The sequence below is a fragment of the Peromyscus leucopus genome, chromosome 2 (genome assembly GCF_004664715.2).
Source record: "Peromyscus leucopus breed LL Stock chromosome 2, UCI_PerLeu_2.1, whole genome shotgun sequence".
In the NCBI taxonomy this organism is placed as follows: Eukaryota; Metazoa; Chordata; class Mammalia; order Rodentia; family Cricetidae; genus Peromyscus; species Peromyscus leucopus.
In genome coordinates, this window is record NC_051064.1 from 61,961,997 (window position 1) to 61,984,830 (window position 22,834).

General features: G+C 39.8%; 1 protein-coding gene across 3 annotated transcripts in view; it reads left to right on the top strand.

The window, feature by feature from the left end:
* Nucleotides 1-925: 925 nt before the first annotated feature.
* Nucleotides 926-22,834, top strand: part of Ptbp3 (polypyrimidine tract binding protein 3) — an 82,536-nt gene continuing 60,627 nt past the window's right edge. For 2 of the 3 annotated variants that reach the window (XR_005090832.1, XM_028856446.2), the window contains exons 1-2: nucleotides 1,026-1,104; nucleotides 4,076-4,109. Coding sequence is in view for 1 of the 3 variants with exons in the window: in XM_028856446.2 (XP_028712279.1) it covers nucleotides 1,097-1,104; nucleotides 4,076-4,109 (42 nt within the window). In the remaining 2 variants the exon portion in view is untranslated. Of the gene's footprint in view, nucleotides 1,105-4,075; nucleotides 4,110-22,834 lie in introns of all 3 variants that reach the window. The other variant, XM_037202621.1, reaches the window with a different exon arrangement.

Genomic DNA, 22,834 nt, shown 5'->3' on the forward strand with positions numbered 1-22,834 from the left:
CAGAAGTAGGTAGGCTGTAAAAGGTGTGTGTGGGGGAGCATGTTCTCAGTAGTTGTACGCATTATATATATCTCAAATAGCTATTCTATACTTTATGTATAATCTGTTTTTGCTCATACTAGAGGAAAGGGCTTTGGTGCAAACGAAACGTTTTCTGACTGAAATTCCGGAGATCACCCGTGTATTTTCTTCTGGAAAAACAATAATCCTTTCCTATCTCCCCCCACCCCCGCCAAGGATGAATGACTAAACTTTTAATCCTGGCACTATAATGATCATCCCATAGCTATGCAATGAAAGTTTCGTGTGTACTTAATATTAGACAAGAAAAGCACTCAGATTAAAACTGTTAAAAATGAAGTCCGGAGCAGTCTCGTCTACCTAATTCCTTTCCCAACCACACCTATCCGGCCACTGCGGGTCTCTGAGGCTGACTTCCAGGGCCTGGCGGCCGGCCGGCCGGCGATCTCTCACAGGCTCCGGGTCGCCGCTCTCAGGTCCCGGAAGACCTGCACTGTGGCCGTCGCGCCGGTCCCCCGCCGGTCCCCCGCCGTGCCGCCCGCAGAAATGCCTCGGGACTTCAAATGTCCCTTGGGGTCCCGAGGCTTTCCTCGCCATCAGCGGGAAGCGTTCAGGCTCCTGCGGAAAGCCGGAAGGCCTGCGGGCTCGCGGGAGGGCGAGCCGCGAAGCGGGAAGCACAAGGCGCGCGTCCCCGCGAGCGCGGGCGCGACGCAGGGGGGGGGCGGCGGCTGGGGCGCGCGCGCACGCGCCGGGTCGCGGGCGGGCGGGCGGCGGCGGGCGAAGAGGCGAAGGCGGGAAGAGGGCGCCCTGGAGTCCAGCCGAGTCCAGGGAGGGCGTCGACGCCGAGGGGGCGGGGCCAGGCGAGGCGGGGACGCGCTCGCGGGCTGGGAAGGCGGGGGCGCGGCGCTGGCGGGAGCGTGCCCGGTCCCCGCCCCTGTTTCCCACTCTTCCTTCCACCTCCGACCGGCCGGAGGTGCGGAGCGGCTCGGCTCGGCGGTCCCGGAGCCGCCGCCTGCTTTCCTCCGCCCGCGACGAGCCCGTCAATCCCCGCACAAGGCGCTCCTCCATCTGGGCCATGGATGGGTAAGTGCCGGGTGGCCGCTCGGGGGCTGCGCTGGCCTCGTTTCCTTTCGGCGTCGCGTCCCGCCGAGGCCGGGGAGCAGGGCGCGGCGCCGGCTAGCGGAGGAGCGACCCGGGGCCGAGCCCGACGGCAGGGACCCGGGGGACGCGGGGGGTCCGTCCGCCGCAGTCTCGGCTTCCTGCGCGCGGCGCCCCCCGTCACGTCCGCCCCTCGCAGCCTCGGGGCGCTCTCGGGAAGCGGAGACGAGCCGGGGCCGGGGTGCCGGGCCAGCCTCCCCACACTTCCTCTCAGAAAATGGTGCGCGGCGCTGGCGGGGGCGGAGGCTGAGGCGGCCGCGGCGCTCGGGGAGTTGCTGTTTACCGGCGGGGTGGGGCGCGCGGCGGAGCTTTCCCCGGCGGCGGGCCCGGGCGAGCGGCGACAGCCGTCTGGGCGGCGACCGGGTCTCGAACCGCGATCCCGTACGAGTCTCGGGACCGGCGGGGTCTCCTGACTTGCGCTGTGAGATACGTTAACCATTTCTACAGAACGAGCGTCTGCACTTTGTCACCGGGGACGCTTCCTCCTCGTCCTCCCCCCCCCCCCCCCACCCCCCAAGAAACTTAGTGAATTCGCCGCGGGCGATGTCAGATATTGTGTAAGTGCAGTTTTCCGGGCGCTTTCAACTGCTCAGTTTAAATGGGGTCCGTGACTAAAATTAAAGGAAAAAAAAGATTTACAACCACCCTTTCCGAGTTGATAATTTCTCTCGGAATTTGAGACATGGGGTAGGACCTGATGTATTTTAATGAAAGTGCCAAGTGAAGGATTTTAGTAAATTGGGGGTCATACAAATAGTACTGTTCGTCAAGATAAAAAAGAATTCTCCAAGTCTATTAGAGATTCCAACTCCTTTTATTTATTTAATCCTTAGGCGTTTGAGTTGTTCTTAACACCTGCCTCCGCCGACTTTTGACAAGATTTCTGTAAACTGCTGGATGGTGGAGCATATAACTTGTTTGAAAAGTAAAAGCCATTTAACAGGTTGCCGCGCATTTGATTATTGCTTGCTGCGTACTTACGTGAAGACACTGGGATCTTACAACAGTTTTTTTTTTCCCTCGCTAGGTTTCGTTTAAATTAGTTTCACAATATTGTGATATGGATTATCTCGTTTGAATGCAGATTGCACGCTGCTGCAGATATCAAAGTGCAATTTTAGATTTGATTTATGGTTGTGATGTTCTTTAAAGGATTTTTATTTAATGGAAGCTACTTTGTGAAAGCTTCTCCTTAAGCATTGACTTCTCTTTACCTGACTGATTTTACCTGTGAAATCATTTCAGTGATTTATGCCATAATGCCCTATATCAATCAGTCAGGAAGTGAAGTTACCGTCTTGAGAAGGTTCGACTTCGGGTTTGGGGAAACAGGTTGGCCTTTTGTGCCCTGAGATTTACAGATAAAGGGCTTCACTTGCTTCTTCAGTGTAAAGTGCAAATTCCTCCCCTCATGCGCGCTCAGGGATGTGGGGAGGGGGAGCAGGAATAGTCAACCTAATTCAGCTTCCTGCTGAGTTGATCCAAAGCATTAATTGCATAGGCTTTTAGTCGTCATCTGCTACATTCTTCGTCTTACTTGTGAAGAATTACCTTTTTATTTGGCACACAAAGTAATGGTTTCATTATGCCATCTCGTACATACATATCCTGGCACTCTGCTCACATTTGCACCTCCACTCACCTCCCAAACTTAGTCTTGCTGATAGTTTTTAAGAACTTTGATGTGCTCGTGGTGTTCAAGCTACGAAGGCAGTGGTGCCGAACAGAGGAGGTCAAATAGGAAAAATATTTGCTTTTTCCGTCAGGACCAATCATGACACTGTTACACATTTTCAAAAGTGGAGCTTACCAGTTACTTACAAGGTTTAAATTTCAGAAAAATGAATACACGTTTCAGAATTCTAAAAGGGAAATATTGTTAAAAATATTGTTTAAAACATTGCAATTTATACCACTTGATGCAGACAGGTGTTTGCATATCTTTAGGAAGTTATGATGTTATTATGATTAGTAACATAATACAAAGCTTTTAGCAAATATGGAGATAAAACTGCTAACTGAAGATATTAGAAGAGTTGACTTTTTGTACAGAATAGCTGTATAGGGCTTTTTACACTCTTAAGGAGTGTAGCTTTGAATATAGTGGATTATACTGCAGGCAGGTTTATTAAATTTTATTTTTCCACAGCTTGAAAAAAGCCCATTTCCTTTATTCAGAGTAGTTAAAAAAGCAAACAAAAAAACCACTAGCCAACATATTTTTAGTTTCTCTTCGAGCCTTGTGTGTGTGTGTGTGTGTGTGTGTATGTGTGTGTGTGTGTATGTGTAATCATTTCCACCAAGGAGGAATACTTTTGTACTCACAACATAGTATTGATGTTTAACTTCTTTTTAATAATAAAATTTACAATAAAAATCTTACAGTAAAATTGGATGTGTGAAATGTGATGTTTGTACTTATTCTAGCTATGGGAGACAGTCATAACAATATTTTGGTCAGTTTTTGGGATGGTAAGATGCAGGTTTCTGAGATGCTTTTTTTCATGTCTGTAAAATCCAGGCACAGGTTTTGTTTAATTTAAAGCTTTATGGTCTGATCACTCATTTCAGGGACTTAGTGAACTTTGGTGATTTTAGTTTTCGTTTGGATTTGCCGAAGTGAGATCAACACATGCTTATTGTACTGAAGCACAACTGTACTTTTCTACACACTAGAGAGTAATTTTTTTTCTTGCATTGAGGTGTCAGGCTTTGCCTTTGAACTCTGCTGTTGCTACACTGTCCATTGTTTTTTCTTTATTAACATTTCACAGTTCATCATTTTTTCATTATTTATTATTATAATGCTTTTTCTTTTTCTTTAATCTTACCTGTCTTTTAAAACTTGTTCTCTAACTTTGTTTTCCATTTTCTCTTTTTACTTTTTTCCATACAGTGTTGTTACAGATCTTATAGCAGTCGGTTTAAAGGTAGGAATCTTTTACTATCCTTTCATAATCATTTTTTATTTTAATTTTGACATCTCCCCCAGTGGTGAAATAATTTCACCTGTTCATGAAATTGTATTTTGTTCTGTGTGATAATAATCTTTACTTTTAACTCCAAAATGAAGTAGACCCATAGCTAATTTTGGATTTTATGTACTTTTCAGGAGGAACTATAGTATTATATATGTAAACTTAAAAAAAAATCTAAAGTTTTACTTAACTATCCAGATGGTGTTTTTTGTTTGTTTTTTGTAATTAAAGTAATCCTAGGCTCTGATTTATTTTTCTGATGAGTCCTTTTTAAAAAAACCTTTGTGGTGTGTACTTATGAGAAATAAAATAACAATACTTGTTTTGTTTTTAGTGTCAGCTCTGTGCCATGTGCTTTACATTTACATGTATTCTCACTAGTCATTATAACATTCCTTCAAGATAGGTAATTACTATGTTTGTTTGTTTGCTTGTTTGTTTGTTTATTTATTTATTTATTGTTTTTTTTCAAGACAGGGTTTCTCTGTGTAGCTTTGTGCCTTTCCTGGAACTCACTTTGTAGCCCAGGCTGGCCTCAAACTCACAGAGATCTGCCTGCCTCTGCCTCCTGAGTGCTGGGATTAAAGGCGTGTGCCACCACCGCCAGGTGGTAATTACTATTTTTATTTTAGAGATGAAAAAGCAAGTTGAGAAAGTTCGTTCAAGATGTGATGTTCTGGTGTTCAAATGCTTGTCTTCCCTTTCTGTTTTAAAAGCCTGACCTTTGTTTCATTATACCTCATTGCTAGCAATGAGACCTCTATCTAAAAAGGTGACCATCTAGAGAACTCAATATTTTGTAGTAATGATTTTTCCAAATTACAAATCTTTAGTTATACCAGGACCTTCTCATTACTGCATTAAAAAAATACAAATCAGCTGGGCAGTGGTGGCGCACGCCTTTAATCCCAGCACTTGGGAGGCAGAGGCAGGCAGATCTCTGTGAGTTTGAGGCCAGCCTGGTCTACAGAGCGAGTTCTAGGAAAGGCTCAAAGCTACACAGAGAAACCCTGTCTTGAAAACCAAACAAACAAAAAATATATATAATTATCTTGGAGCTGCGAGATGGCTCAGCTCTTAATAGTACTTAGTGTTCTTGCAGATGACCCGGGTTCTGTCCCAGCACCTGTGTGGTGATTCACAACTACCTAACTCCAGTTGCAAGGGGTCATATGCACTTTTCTGATCTCTTGAGTGCACATACATACCCAGGCATATACACATACATGAAAATTTTAAATAAAATAATAAAAGATAACTCATAAAGTTTCCTTTGGTATTTTGGTATTTGATACTGATGTGGGAAATCTAGTTCAGTAGGCCATGCAGTGCAGATTACTGTAGAAAGTAGAACGAATTATTTAACCTTTGTATATATTTTAAATAAGCTAGGTTCATTTATAGAGTTGTTTGATCACTTTCTAGTCTGTTTTTGTCAAAGTAAGCATAAATCCCACCACTGTCTCCCTAATTCTATACACTTTGCTAGCTAGTACCATATTTCTATTTCTTTACACTTAGTGGATCTGGTGGTGGTGCTTACAGTCTATGACTTCTTAAGAAATAAGCATAGCAAGAAGCAGCATTTAACACTAAGAATGGGATGTTTGAGACTAGCATAATTGGGAGCTGCTGTTGTACTGTCTTTTGGGGTTAGGTAGAGTTGATCTGTTTTGGCAAGCTTTGAATATGTTTATGAATAGGAAATAAATGGAGGCAGCCTTTTCTGTAACTACCCTCTCCATATGTTGTCTCATGTGAGAATGATACTCAGAGATTAGAAAAGAAACCCTTAACTCTATGTGTCTGAAGGTGTCTGTGGGAGAAGAGATATTTCAATGAATTGTTTTGATCTTTAAAGATGTGATTGTGGCCGGGCAGTGGTGGTGCACGCCTTTAATCCCAGCACTCAGGAGGCAGAGACAGGTGGTTCTCTGTGAGTTCGAGGCCAGCCTGGGTTACAGAGCGAGTTCTAGGTCAGACTCCAAAGCTACACAGAGAAACCCTGTCTTGAAAAAAAACCAAAAAAAAAAAGATGTGATTTGTGATTCTAGTTTTTTATCTGGCGTATAAATACAGCAGACATTTAAAAAAGTTACCACTTAAAAGTTAAATTATGCTTGAAGGACCCTTGCTTGTTTTATTATACTGAAAACACATCCATAGTAAATGAAAGAATATTTAAATGTTATGCCTAGGAGCCACATGTGAATACAGGGTATGATTTTTCTGTCTATGTGTTTTGAAATAAGCACTTTAAAAGCAACAAATATGAAGAGATGATAAGCTGATTAATTGGTTTAGTAGGCAGCCTGAATATATATGCCCATATGTTTATATATTATAAATATATTCAATATTTATATATTCATGCTATAAAATATTCAATATATTCTTTTTTTTCCCTTTTTTTTTTGTTTGTGTGTGTGTGAAGGTTTCTTTGGGTAGCCTTGTCTGTCCTGAAACTCCTTATGTAGACCAGGCTGGTCTTGAACTCATAGCAATCTACCTGCCTCTGCCTTGGAAATGCTTGCATCTCATGGCTGTTATATGTACTTTTTGACAGAATTATTCTTCCTTTGATCTCACCAAAGAAGTTTAGTTATTACCAAATAATGAGCCATTAAGGCTTGCGCTTCATCTAGAGTATGTGAAAGATAAACCAACATTTGCTTCCTCTGTTTGGTGTCTGAATAATAAAACAATCAATGGCTTTAGTTAGTAGCAAGGATGGAATTCAAGTTGTGTTCCCTAAGTTTACTTTTGTGGATTAAAAAAGTTACTTATTTCAAAATTTATCTTATGTGCGTGAGTGTTTTTCCTGTACATGTTATGTATATGTTACATGTGTGTCTGGTGTCAGAAGAGGGTGATCTGGAACTGAAGTTAAGGATGGTTAGAGCTACTGTGTGGGTACTGGAATCAACCTGAGTGCTCTTTCCAGCCCTAGAAAGTTATTTAGAGTTTGGAAAAGATAATTAAAAATATTCTTTTTTTTTTTTTTTTTTTTTTTGGTTTTTCGAGACAGGGTTTTTCTGTGTAGCTTTGCGCCTTTTCCTGGAACTCACTTGGTAGCCCAGGCTGGCCTCGAACTCATAGAGATCCGCCTGCCTCTGCCTCCCAAGTGCTGGGATTAAAAAAATATTCTTAAATATAAAAATTATTTTAACAACGGAAAACTAGTTGGGTTTAGAATGATTTAGAATGTGTCACAAAGGAGAACATTTCTGATGTTTTCTTTACTATTGTGTTTCTAGTGCCTGTTGTATTATAATCTCAAAAGATGTTTGATGCATGAATGAATGCTGAATTGTAACACACTTAAGTGGCATACATACTGGAACCCAAGCTTTCCGATACTGCTAATATTTCTTCTAATAGGCATAGACTTAGTGAGAAAGAATTCCTTTTCTTTTAGATTGGAATTTTATTGAAAACATGTTTACATTTTCAGGTGTTTAGGATTCTTATCATGGTATGTACTTGAATGTTCTTTGTGGAGTATTAATTTTTGAACCTTGACCAAATTAAAAGATTAGCTTTTGGAACTCATCATGAAACATTTTTGTTTTGGGGTTATTGAGAAAGAATCTTGCTAGGTTAACCAAGCTGGACTTGAACTTTCTTCCATCTCCCAATGGTTGGGGTCACACGAATGCACTTACCGTGGCTGGCTCTCTCTGTGTGTGTATATCATTGAGAAACAATGAACAGTGAGTTCTTTTAAATGAAGACACAATCTGATGATGAAGAGTGATAGGGCACACATTTGAAGGATTTTATTTTACCACATAAATCAGTGTCAGCATTGTAGGCGATTACTTTTTCTGCGTGCCTTAGTGCATTTTAAAATTTTAGCTTATGCTTTCATTAGTTCTAGCTGACTAGTGCTCAAAATCTTAAAACCACATTTCCTGTATTTCTTTTTATTTTTGTCTTCCATATTCACTGTCATAGTCTTTTTTAGGTACTCATCCTATCTTTAGTGGGTTGTTGAGTATAGAGAAACACACTTAAAAAGAACTGTAAATGGCTTCTGATAATTGTCATGCCTCCTATGTAGAAAAGAACAATACAGCATATTGAAATTAATTTTGAGCATCTGTTTTCTTTATTCTGACATTGGGGGTTAACAAGCAGCAGCCCATGAGCACATCGTGCTCGACACCTGTTCTCTGTAAGTAGTTTTATTGGAACACAGCCATGCTTATTTGTTTCCATATTGTCTGTGGTTACTTTCACATTATATATAATTGCAGAGCTGAGTAGTGGTCACAGTCTGCAAAGCATAACATATTCACCTCCTGGCCCTTTACAAAAAATGTTTGCTTACTGTTGTGTATCACTGTTGGAAACACAGAAGCCTTTGACTGCAAATTCTTACACTTTAAAAATGAGATGTTTTTATGTAGAGTGCAGTTCAGTAACCTTTGACAAAATTTAACACTTGATCAAAATGAGAGAATGCTGCTCTAAAGATCCCTGTTATCTCTTTCCAGACACAGTTTAGGCGACTGTTCTGAATTCTGTTAATGTAGATTAGTTTTACCTGTTTTTGCACCTCATATGAATGGATTCATTGATCATAAGCTCTCCGGTGTATGGCAGTTTTTTATTTAGCAAAATGAATTTTTTAGACTTATCTATGTTGCATAGTAGTAGTTCTGTTTAGTTAGTAATCCATCTTCATTTATCTGTATTTTATTGTGTCTTAAAGTCTGTTCTCATGTTGATGGGCACGGCACCTGAGTTCTTTCCGGTTTGGGAATATTACAAATAAAGCTTCTGAGAAGGCGCGCGCGTGTGTGTGTAGGATACTGTTATATATATCTCTTCCAAGCCCAGGAATAGAAGTGCAGGGTGATAAGACATGTATGTATCTATCTCAGAAACTCATAATATTGTTTGGATTTTGAATGTTCCCCAAATGTCTGTATGTTAAAGGCTCACTGTGCAGGGTAGCATTTTGGGGAATTAATAGAATCTTTTAGGAGGTTTAGTCTCCTGAGGTTTTAGGTTTCCGTGAGATTGTAGGATGTTGGCACTCTCCTCTTTCCCTTTGCTTTCTGGCTTTAAGGCGAACCGTTTATCTATCATGAACACACTGCCATTTCTACCTGGCATTCTCATTAGAGGCCCAAGCAGTAGTCCATCTGCTTGATCTTAGACTAGAACCTCCAGAACTATGAGCTGAACAAACGTCTTGTGTAAGTTAGTTGTCTCAAGTATTTCATTATACTGATGAAGCACTTTCTGCTCATGAACTGTTTTCTAAAATGTATGTACTTCACACAGCCTGCTTTATATTGGAGGTCACATCTGTGGCCACACTATCTTGAATGTGCCTGATCGCCTGGTCTCATCTATAGAGCTCAGGTTGTCTTTCATCCTTTGCAACCCCTGGTGCTGCTGGTTTTCACTTCGTGTGCTTTAAAGGGCATAGCTGAATGACTAGTGTCAGTAGGTATTTCAGCACACTTGCAGCTTTGTTTTTTGTTCTTTGGTTTTTCAAGACAGGTTTCTCTGTATAACAGCCCTGGCTGTCCTGGAACTTGCTTTCTAGGCCAGGCTGGCCTCAAACTAACTGAGATCCGCCTGGCTCTGCCTCCCAAGTGCTGGGATTAAAGGCGTGTGCCGCCACTACAGTTTTATTGATTTGACGATTGGTAAGTGGTATTTATTTATTTATTTATTTATTTTTTTTTTTTTGGTTTTTCGAGACAGGGTTTCTCTTATGTAGCTTTGCGCCTTTCCTGGAACTCACTCTGTAGTCCAGGCTGGCCTCGAACTCACAGAGATCCGCCTGGCTCTGCCTCCCGAGTGCTGGGATTAAAGGCGTGCGCCACCACCGCCCGGCGGTAAGTGGTATTTATTAGTACCCTTTTTATGTGCTGTCTAGTGGTTCACTTTTTGGGAGGGATGCCTGTTAAACCTTTTTTAAATTTTTTTTTTAAAGATTTCATATGAGTGTTGACTGTGTGCATGTGTGCATGTGTGTGTGTACCACATGCATACCAGGTGCCTTTGGAGGCCAGAAGAGGGCATCTGATCCTCTAGAATTCAAGTTGCAGAAAGTTGTGAACCTCCAGTTGGTACTGGAAGTTGAACCCCAGAGTAATAAGTGTTCAAACCCTGAGCCATCTTTCCAGGCCATCTGTTAAGTCTTTAATGTTTCATTTTGTGTCTCTAACCCCACCCCCCAAGAGTTTCTCTGTGTAGCTGTCCTGGAATTAGTTCTGCTTCCTGAGTGTTAGAATTAAAGTTGTGTGTCACCACCACCATCACCATCACCACTGGCTCTTCAATGTTTCTTATAGACAGAATGTAGCTTTTAAAAATCATATTTACTTATGTACTTAACTTAGGTAATTGTGTGTGCATATGCCACAGCATGTGAGTGGAGGTCAGAAGCATCCTGCTGGAGTGATGTCACCTTCTAGTCTGTTAAAGTTACAGTACTTCCCCCCCCCCTTCTCTTTCTTCCCTCCAGCCCCATCCATGCATTCCTTTTTGTTTTCTCTCAGATTTATGGGCTATAATGGTTTTTTTTTGTTGTTGTTGTTGTTTGTTTTTCAAGACAGGGTTTCTCCTGTAGTTTTGGTGCCTATCCTGGATCTCACTATGTACACAGAAGAAGGCACTAGATCTCACTACAGACGGTTGTAAGCCACCATGTGGTTGCTGGGAATTGAACTCAGGACCTCTGGAAGAGCAGCCATCGTTCTTAACCTCTGAGCCATCTCTCCAGCCCTAAAGTTGGAATTTCTAAGTACAACCTATTCTTTTGTTACTACTTGTAATTAATTTCTTCTTTGCCTTCCTCCCTTTTCTCCCTTTTCCTTCCCTTGTCTTTCTTCCACTTTCTAGCCCCAGTAGTCTGGAGTGCGGTTCTTGTTTCACCTTCCCGAGTGCAGGCCTTTTAGCACTGTGGTCTGCTTATTGCTTTTATTTGGTCACAGGAAAATAGTCTCAGGAGATTTCTTTGGATGAAAATTGAGACTTCTTTAACAAACTAATATAGGAATTGGCAAACTCGGGCCAAAGAGCTAAATAGAGTTCACTGTCATCTGTTTTTATATACCTGGCAAGCTAAAATAGTTTTTAGACACTGAGTGTTAAAAAATAAGATTAATATTTCATGCCAGGAGAAAAATAGGTGAATTTCAAATCTTAATGTCTTGTGTTTTGCTGGAATAGAATGGCTCATTTCTGTGTTGTATGTGGTTACCTTTTGTTCATGCAGCCGCGTAGTTAAATAGTTGGTCCAAGACTCTTATTATCTGGCCCTTGATAGATAAGCTTACCAACTTGATACAATATCTGTGGTATGCTGCCTTCTTTGTACATGGGAGATAAATATTCTACCACTTAGTTAGAACTGAAGGCCAAACTGTCTGCATTTTGTAAATGGTAATGCCTAGCTGGGTATCTGAAGATGCTGAAGATACTGAAGAGTATCTGTTAGCACAGGTTATTGACTGTCTCATTTGTTTTCTCTTGATCTGTCTATCTGAACACACACACACACACACACACACACACATACACACACACACACGTTGGTTGGTTGGTTTTTTGAGACAGGATTTCACTGTGTCGTGTCCCTTGGTGTCTAGAATTCTCTTTGTAGACCATGCTTGCCTTGAAATCATAGAAATCCGTGTGCTTCTATTTCCCCGAGTGCTGGGGTTAAAGGTGTGCACCAACCGCCATGCTGGGTCCTTTTGTCATATTTTGTATCTTCAGTTTGTTAGTCTTTAAGGATTTATTAAAAATTTTAAATATGCTGTTGATTTTCATCTTTCTATATTTCATTGGCTTTGCTTTCTTTGGGTTGCAATTTTACTTTTTGATGGTAAATGCTTTAACAAGATATCTCATTATTTTTATGTGTTGGTGAGTGTGAACATACATGTGCCTATGTGAGAGTTTGTGTCTTCATTAGTCCCTCTCTATCTTGTGTGTATGTGGTATGTATGTGTGCCCATGTGCATGTCTTTCTGAATGGTGGTCGGAGATTAATATCTGTTGGGTTTCTTCCCCAGTTGCTTTCCACTATTCATTCATTCATTATTTATTATTTATTTATTGGTTTTTCGAGGCATGGTTTCTCTGTGTAGTCCTGGAACTCACTCTAGACCAGGCTGGCCTTGAACTTGGAGATACACCTGCCTCTGCCTCCCAGGTGCCCACTTATTTTTAAATTTAAATTTATTTTGTGTGGGTATGTGTGTGTGTGTATGTGTGTGCTATGCCTGTGTACCCATGCATTTACATATGTGGAGGTCAGAGGATAACTTTGGAGTTGTTTAATGCTTCCTTCCTTTATGTGTATTCTGGGTTGCCAGGCTTGTGAGGCCAACACCTTGACCATCTGAGCCATCTCTTTAGCCCCACGGCGGCAGGGTCTTGTGCTGAACCTGGAATTTACTGACTGCTGTTGTGTGGACTGCTGGTCAGGAAGTCCCAGGGATCCATCTGTTTCTACCTCTTCAGCAGAGGGAAGAAGTAGAGTACTGTACTAGGCCCTTTCTATTGATGCTGAAGATCTAAACTCAGATTTTCATGACTGCATCACACACACCTTACTAGCTGAACCATTTTTTAAAAGAAATTATTATTTTTTGTTATTTTTGTTTGCATATACCTATGTGTACTATGTAGATATTCATGTAGGCTAGATTCTCTAGAACTTGAATTACACAGGGTTGTAAGCTACCACGTGAGTGCTGGGACTTGAACCCAGGACCTCTGGAAGAGCAGCCTGTGCTCCTAACTGTGGAGCCATCTCTCCAGTTCTCATTTCTGTCTTTCTTGAATTCCCTGTTGGCTTTGGTTTTCTCTTTTGACTTGAATGATCCCCCCCCCCAAAAAAAAGTGGATGTGTATTTGTATGGCAAGTCTTCTAAGGTTTTGTATACTTGAGGGTCTTTTTAAGCAAGAAAATTCATTTTAAAAGCTTCCTTCAAACATCTTGCACTGAGACTGGTTCTTCAACCTCAGTCTGTAGCCATTTGTCTATGTCACCCTCACATACAATGCGTGGAGTTATCCTGCTTTCTTGGGGTTGTTTCTTTTGGTGTCTTAATTTCTGGAACTCATATATCCCTCTAGCTTTTGTAAATATCCAGTTAAATTTGAGCATGAGAGCAAGCTATTCATATTAATTTCATGCTACAGACCAAAGGCCAACTGGTTAGCTAGCACCATGAGTATGAAAGATCATCACCTAGATGAGTCCTTCTGTCATGAGATTTCAGAATTTCGTGGATGAGGACATGATTCTGAAGCACCCGGGAAGAAAGAAGTCAGTTTTAAGTAAGTGAAGGTCTGATTAGACTAAAGGTCTCACTGGAAACTTAGCAACCACACTACATGCTCCATGGACACACTATCATTTTCTTGAGAAAATAAGTTTAACCCAGTACTGTGAGTCAAATGATCCTGTTTATCGGTGGAGTTCTCACATAGGCATGAGCCTATAAACTTTGCTGTGCCAATGGCCATTTAGTCATTTAGGGTGCACCTAAGCAAAATGAAGAAGTAAACTAAGAACAAGGAAAAAAGGTTTTAAAAAATGATGAGCCATCCCAAAAGAGCAGAGAAAAGACTTTGGTAGACAACTGTCTAAGAATGCTTAGAAAGCTGGCATTCTAGATTTGTACAAGGAGAGATCCTGGTGGGATGAATACTGTCATAGCTTGAAACAAAAGTGGGTATGATATAGGACAAGAGTATATACGAAACCAAAGTTAAGGTCATTAAAGATGTGATGGAAATTTAAACAAGCAGGGTGAGAAAATTATGGTTGTTAACGGACCAAATTAGACTATGACACGATTTTGTGCATTTAATAGGACTGTAATAATGCACTTGACCTTAAATCTAGGGAGCATTTTTTTTGTCTTCATGTAGCTGTAAGGTTGTGACATTGGACTATAGAGTAGAAAATGAACTGTATCAGGACTGTGATTCCTTAATAATAATGACATAGTTATAAAAGTGCTATTTCTTGATTTTCAACTTTGAGTCAGCCTTTTATTCACCACAGGAATGGACAGTATGCTGTGATCACAGGGAGAATGTGACAATTATAATAACAAAAGGGATAAACTAGTGGAAAGGGGCAGGGCAATTGCTACCTCTAACAGCTTTGTTTTTCACAATGAGACTCAAGAGTAATGTTGAATTACAAATAAGCCATAAAGATACATTGTTAAAGTTCAAAGGTGTGCTAGGGCACACCTGTTCTCCTATAATTTGGGAGGCAAAGGCAAGAGGACTGTCAGGTTGAGAATATATACTGCCAGCCTGTATAGAAAGTTCCACAGCAAGACCCTATCTCAAAAAAGTTTTTTCCACGAAATGTGTGAAGACTTTCCAAATATCAGGAAAGAGATGGGTATCTAGATCTGATAGGTTGAAAGGAGTCCATAGATTTGGCCTTTCTTTCTTTCTTTCTTTTTTTTTTTTTTAAATCCTCTCTGAGGCTTATAGTGAATCCATCAAAAGTGTGAGATAAAGAGAATTCCAAAAATAGCAAGAACCCCTCCACCCCCCAAAAAACCCAAAGACAAAAAAACCTGAAAAACCCAAATAAGTAAAAATAAAAAACAAAAGAAATCACAGAAATGTATGTACATCAAGTAAATTCTTTTGAATAATCAATGAGTCAAAGGAAAAATTAAATTTAAAAAACAAACTCTTGAAACAAATGAAAATGAAAACGTACTAAAACCAATGGGATATGGTTGTAGCAGTGCTAAGATGGAAACTTTAATAGACTATTTTAGCATATGGAATTACATGGCTATAAATAATCCTAGTCCTCAAGAGGTAGCAATAGGAGGGTCGTGAGTTTGAGGCCAATCTAGGTCATATAACAAATAAGGTCTTATGCCAGAAAGAAAAAGAAAATCAGACCAAAACAGATTTCAAAAATTAGTAGAAGGAAAGAAATGATAGTAATCAGAGCAGATAGAGTCTTGGAGTGGGAGGTCCAAAATGCTCAAGCAAATAATAGTATAATGAAGGGCTGGTTTATTTATTGTAATTGTAATATATTTGCAAAACCTTTAGCCAGACTAACAAAAGAAAAAGACAGAAGACACAGATAAAAATATAAGAGGTGAATAAACAGATATTACAATCAATAATACCACCAAAATTGAAAGGATCAGTAGAGACTCTTCTGTAGAATTTCATACTAACTAACTGGGACCAGGACACATTTGTTTATAGATATGTATTACCTTTCAGGATCAAATCAGGAAGACATAGAAACCCAGAAAGTCAAATATTAAACAAGTTTGAATCAAGGGTAAAATTCTAACAAAAACCCAGGACTGCCTTACTGAGGGGGGAGGGAAGAGAGGGGGAGAGAGAACTTGTACATGTGTACACACATGCTTGTGGAGACCATAGGTCAAATTAGGATGTTCCTCATTTGTTTCCTGGCTGTATTTCTTGAAATAGGGTCTGAAGCTTGCCCATTTGCTAGATTGGCGGGCTAGCAAGTGTCAGAGATCCTCCTGTCTCCACCACCCAAGCACTAGGATTATAGGTGTGCACTAGACTTTATGTGTTGGGAATCCAGACTTAGGTGTGTCCTCATCCTTGTGTGTCAAACACTTTATGGACAGGGTTACCTTCTAAGTAAGTTTACCAAATAGTTAACACTATTTCTGAAAGTGTTCCAAAGTATAATAGTGGGAACCAGCCAGGCAGTGGTGGCAAACACCTTTAGTCCCTGCACTCAGGAGGCAGAGGCAGGCAGATGTCTTGAGTTCAAGTGCAGCCAGGGATACACAGAGAAACCCTGTCTCGAAAACACAGAACAAACAAACAATGGGAACCATCTTATGAGGCTAGCATTTTCCTGATACCAAAGACAAAGACCTATCAAAAAAGGAAACTATAAACCAGTATGTGTGATAAAGAGATGCAAAAATTGTCAACAAAACATTAACAAATCTAGCTCAGCCATACATTAATATTATACCTGTGATTAAAATGGTGTTTATTCCAGAGATGTAAGGATGTCTCAGTGTGCACAAATTAATAAATGTGGCACATGACATAAGCTGAGTGAATAATAACAACAGCAACCAAAAAGAAATTAGTAAAATTTAACATTAGTTCATGATAAAACAGTCTTTTAAACATTAGGTAGAAAAGTAGTGCAACTTACCACAGTAAGGATGGTATATGAAAGTCACACATAGCCAGTATCATTGGATGGAGGAAAGCGGAAATTGCTGTTTATAAGATTAGGAACAAAGCCTTTAATCTCAGCACTTGGGAGGCATAGGCAGGTAGATCTCTGATGTGGAATATTTGTTTAACTATGAAAGATTTGTTTAATTATGTAAAGATGTGTTGCTGTTTTACCTTGCCTGCCTAAGTAAGCCCCCTGATTGGCCTAATAAAAAGCTGGACAGCCAGTATCGAGGGGGAGGGGGTATAGTTGGTACTTTCAGGCAGAGAGAGTAAGACAGACCTGGAATTTAGGCTTGGGGGGATGTAGGAGGACGGGAGGAAGAAACAGAGATGAGATGCCAGGGGCCAGCCAGCCATGGAGGAAGCAGGAAAGTGGGACATAAAGAATGAAAGGAAAAAAGCCCCGAGGCAAAATATAGATGAATAGGAAACAGGTTAAATTAAGTTAATGGGACAAGCCTAAGCTAAGGCCGAGCATTCACAATTAATAGTAAGTCTCCGGGTCTTTATTTGGGAGCTGGTTGGTGCCCCAAAGAAAAATCCAACTACAAATTTCTTGAGTTGGAGAAGCTAGTTCTAGAACAGCCAAGGTTACGGAAAGAAACCCTGTCTTGAAAATCAAACAAAAAAATTAGCAGCAAGACAAGGATGTCAGTTATCCAACACTGTTCAATATAGTATTGGAAATCATACCAGGGCAGTAAGATGAGGGAAACAGATATAGGCCATCTACATAGGAAGAAGGAAGTCAAATCAACAACATCAGACAACATGATAATGTATGGAAGAAAACGTACAGACTACCAACATTGTTTGAACTGACCTTTAGTAAGGTTGGAGAGTTCAATATCTAAAAATCAGACTTTTATATACCAGCAACAAAATTACTAAAGAAAACGAGGCTTCTAAAAGGCACTTAAAACTTACAAATAAATTTAACTAAGGTTGAGCTGGGCATGGTGGCACATAACTTTAATCCCAGCACTTGAGAGGCAGAGGCAGGTGGAACTCTGAATTTGAAGCCAGGACAGCCAGGGCTACACAGAAAAGCCTTGTCTTGAAAAACCAAACCAAACCAAACCAAAGATTTATGATAATGATACTAAAACTGTTATTAATGATTTACAATGATAATACAAAATGTTTTTTTTTTTAACTTTTTTAAAAAATGTACATTGGGGTTTTGCCTGCATGTATGTCTGTGTTGAGGGTATCAGATCCCTAGAACTGGAGTTACAGACAGTTGTGAGCTGCCATGTGGGTGCTGGGGATTTAAACTGGGTCCTGTAGAAGAGCAACCAGTGCTCTTAGCTGCTGAGCCATCTCTCTCGCCCTATAAAATACCTTTGAGGAAAAAAAATGCAAAGACATAGAGTATTTATAAATGGTAAGAATTAATTTTACTAAATGGCAATTCTACTCAGTATTTTAAGATTCAGTGTAATTCCTGTTAAAATGTTAGTGATTTTTTTTTTGTTTGTTTGTTTTTTGAGACAGGGTTTCTCTGTAGTTTTGGTGTCTCTCCTGGATTTCGCTCTGTACACCAGGCTGACCTTGAACTCACAGAGATCCACTTGGCTCTGCCTTACAAAAGCTGGGATTAAAGGCATGTGCTACCACAGCCCAGCTAGCTAATTTATTTTATATGTGTGTGTGTGTGTGTGTGTGTGTGTGTGTGTGTGTGTGTGTGTGTATATATGTATATATATATATATATTTACAGAAATTTGAATGTTCAAGGAAATATGTCAGGTAATAGATAGGTCAGTTATTATGATCCTGATCATTATTGTATACATAAGTTGATATATACTTCAGACTGTGTTCCCCTAATATATATAATTATTCCACATGCACACACAATTACTGTGTGTCAGTTACAAAGTAAATATTTAACACCCCCCCCTTTTCTTTTTTGGTTTTTTATGAGACAGCATTTCCCTTGTGTAGTCCTGGCTGACTCTTGTAGACCAGGCTGGCCTAAGCTCAGAGATCTCTCTACCTTCTGAGTGCTGGGACCTTGCGTGCACCACCACCAGCACCCTAGTCTTGTTTTTATTTTTAACAGCTGTAAAAAATTTTAAGTAGTTAACAGTTTTTATTAAGTCCTCTCTTGATGGAATTTCCAATATTGTGCTCTAATAATTTTTTTTATATTGGGCTGGAGAGATGGCTCAGCGGTTAAGAGCACTGACTGCTCTTCCAGAGGTCCTGAGTTCAATTCCCAGCAACCACAAGGTGGCTCACAACCATCTGTAATGAGATCTGGTGCCCTCTTCTGGCCTGCTGTCATATATGCTGTATACATAATAAAAATAAAATCTTTAAAAAAAAAAAAAAAAAAAAAAAAAAAAGAATTTTTTGATAGATAGTAAAACAAATAATATTTTATCCTAGAATTTCATGTGCACGTTAGGTATGATCTGAAATTTAGATTTTGGTTTAGTTTCAAAATCTTACATGTTACTTCAGTGGCTTTTTATCAGTTGTACAGATTGTCTTTTAATCACATTAATATTCTCACTTGAAATTCAAATAAAACCATTTTCCATCAAATTTGATAATGGAACATTTTATTTATACTGCTTAATCACAGTATTCCTTTACTTTGTTGTCCTGTATATTTAATTGTTTTCAGTAGGAGGGAGCATCAATAACTGATGCTTGAGGCAAATGAAGCTGATTTATGTGTTGACTCAGTCAGAGAGCTGACAAGTCCACAGGAAATTGCTGGACTTCTGTAAACTGACCGTGTGTTTCTAAGGAGACTGTTGATACAGTGCTAACCACCCTCCCACACCTGCCACATGATGTCTTCAGTTTTTGGCCTGTTAAGACCTCCTTGGCAATACTGTTAATTGTTTACCCATGATTCAGTCTTTTTTCCTTCTACGAAATATTTTCGTTGTCTTTTGAGGAGAAAATCAACTCCCTTAAAACACACATCACCCAAATTAGTAATAGTAGACCTAACATAAGAGTGTGTTCTTGTGATTGACCTCTTAATGTTTGAGATTACCCTGTTCCGTGGGACAGTAACTCATTATTGCTTCTGTGTAACCATTGCATGCATTGATCATTGAAGCTTTATTCTGTAATTATGACACTTGGTTGTTTCCAGCTGCTCTAGTATGAATAGTGCTCTGGGAATAGTCTTACATCTAAGTGTGCATAAATAACAATCTCTTGGGTGTGTGCAGAGGCTAGGACACAGGGATCCTTTAGATATTCATGTTTGGCTTTTGTAGGTTGAATAGTGTTAAAAGTTGTACCAATGTATATTTCCATTAAATCATACCCGGTTAAAGTTCCATTTAATTCTAAGAGTTTTGTTGCTCTGCCTTACCAATGCTCCATTTTGCTACCTTCCTTCACATGATGGTATTGTTAGGGTCTTAACTTACATGTCCATAAATAAATAACAAGTTAGATTAAACTTGTTTTCCTATGTTGATTGCATATAATGCTAGAAAAATACTTCTTGTTCATTTCCAGTGTGGGTGGTTTTACTTATTCCTGTGCTGGAAATTGGGCTGCTAGAGTAAAGATTTCCTTCTGTGTTCTTGTTATAGAGTGAAAGCAAAGACAAAACAAGTAAAAAGCTTGGCAAAAAACATTAGCTTGTGCTTGGCTTAAATATATGTCATGTCTGTACTCCCGAGGCCAAATGTCAGGGAGGCAGGAGGAGGTTCTATTCCAGGCATCACAAGTCATGGGGCCGGGAATGGAGAATTGGTAATCCTTTCACGGGTAGGGCAAAGTACAGGTGCTCTCCGGTGATCACACAGTCTATTGCCCCTTGGTGAGATGCTGCTCACTCGTCATCTCTTGTGTCTTGTGTTTTGTTCTTTTGTTTATGGTGGTTTGTTTTGTTTTTTTAAAGGCTATGGCTATAAATCCTTTGCAGATTATTGCCATACATATGAGCGTGCCATTATCATATTTTCTTTCACTTTTTCTTTTATTCTAAGTACAAATCTTAATTGTAAAGTCTGTATCTGTATTTTGTTGTTGTTGCTGTTTTGTTTAATACAGTTTCACTGTGTACCTTGGGCTGGTCTAGAACTTGTGGTTCTCCTGTCTCAGCCTCATAAGTGCTGAGGTTATGGGCATGTACCTAGCTATTTTTTGTTTCCTGTGTAAGAAATAGTCTTACTCTAAAATCACAAAGTTATTCCTTTATCTTCTGGAGTTTTCATCATTTTTCTCTATTATTTTAGTCTGCAGTCCACATAAAATAGTTTTTGTCATTTAAACATAATCATCTTTAGAATATTCTGTGAAAGGGTTGCTCTGATTATAATGAGAATTTTAGTGCAGTCTCAACCCACTGGGCTCAGCCACCTGTCTTCATTTTTGTGAGCGAAAGAAATGTATAATAAAAAAAAGGAGAGTCAATCAACATGCATTAGGAAGAGGAAAAAAAAGAGGGGTCCCCATGACCATCTTAGAGGAAGCATGACGTTGGGTGGGGCAGGAGGTTTGGAAAGCTAAGCACTGTTGATCAGGGTGTGGTCTGTTTATTGTCTCTTTTCTGGTTCTGCAAGGTGGTCAGAAGGAGTTCTTACTACAGTAAGGGACAAGCTGCTTTTCAGATAATTAGTCATGCTCCAGAGTGCTGCCTTGCTGTCATGGACAGTACCCTCATTGGGCTCACGATCTGTTCTGTGAGGTTCTGTTTCTGGAATCCATGGTGACTGCAGGTTTAGGACACTGACTGGAGACCTTTTGACACTTTGTGGGGATCTGGAATAGGACATTCTAAGATGCCTCAGGTACTCATCTTTGTGCCTTCCTCGAAGTGAAATGAGAGGAGGTTAGTTACTACCTACTCCTAGGTAGTGATTATCATGCCTGTGTGCAGAATTAAGGAGTATAGAATTAAGGAGTATAGTTGCAAAGTGAAGGGGGAGTTACCAGGGTTTTATCTCGCTTTTGGTTACCTTGTGGGCTCAAGGGAGGAGTCAGTGGTTTTAGCAAAGGCAGGTTTTTAAGCAACTTTTTACCAAACCAGCTCTATTTTGACATGAAACATAGTGATACTAAAGACACATATGTAGAAGATATATTTATCAGCAAAGTACATTTTACCAAATTCTTTAGAAATTAGGAAAGCCTGTGATTTAAGTAATACACTATCCTGGTCTTTTGGGGGAGAATTGGGATTTGAAAAAAATTTTTTTTTCAATCCTGATTGGTTATTTAATTCCTTTGGTTTTTTTTTTTTTTTTTTTTTGGAGGTGTCTTTGATAAACTTAAGTAAAAAAGCTGAGGGTAGTAATTTCTGGGTGCTTACAACAATAATTGTTTAAATAATTGTATTTGTAGTAATGTAGACACTCGAGTTAGTCCTTCAGCAGAAGCCAAAATATTTGTTGTAGGGGCTGGAGAGCTAGCCTAGTGTCTAAGAGCTGCTGTTGCAGAAAACCAAAGTTTGGTTTCTAGCACCCACACTGGGCAGCTCACAACCACCTATAACTCCATTCCCAGGGGATCAAATTCCTCCTTCAGGCCTCCTTGGGCTGTCTTCTACGGTATGCCCACGGCATATATTCACACACACACATAAATTAAAAATGAAAATAAATATTTGTGGTAGTATTATTCTAAAATTTATAGTTATTTGAAGATTATGTTCTATCACTCAATGAGCCAAAATAACTTATTCTTAAAATTTTACCAAGATGAACAACAAATTTGATCCATTTGAAATAGATTGGTTTTGACTTTTTACTACATATTTATTATCATTTTATAACCTTGGTGATCTATACTAGGATTATAATGAAAAGGATTGTCTGATACATTTTAGCATTGAGAGTTCAGATGTGTAAGTAGGACAGAACTCTTGCTTGGACAGGTACTGTGGCTTATTCTGTAATTTCTGCACTCAGAAGGCCGAAGCAAGAGAATAGAGAGATTACCTTTCAGCCTTGGCTGTATAACATGACTCTCAGAAAAACCAAGGTCCGGGGCTGTAGCTGAGTGGTAGGATGTTTGCTTTGCAAGGCGAATCAATACCCAGCACCAGGAGACAGACTTCTCTCTTACCATAAATGAATAAAATTTTTGAAAACATTTGCTTAAGATATAGTGTACATCTCCAATCATGGTGGTGTGCACTTTTAATCCCAGCACTCAGAGGCAGAGGCAGGCGAGAATCTCTTGAGTTTGAGGATAGCCTGGTCTACAGAGCAAGTTTGAGGTCAGTCAGGGCTGTACAGAGAAACCCTGTCTTGAAAAACCAAAAAAAGAAGGTGAGGAGGGAGAAATATAGTGTACAGCAAAGATAGTTTTTAGGATTAATGGTATGGAAATCAATAATCATGAAATTTTGACCAGTATGGATATAAATTGTGTCCTTGGAGCTCTATTTTTAGAAATGAGTATTGAAAGTAGGATTCTTAGAATGTATACATTGTTTGCATGTAAATGTATTTCATAAAAAACTTTTTCAG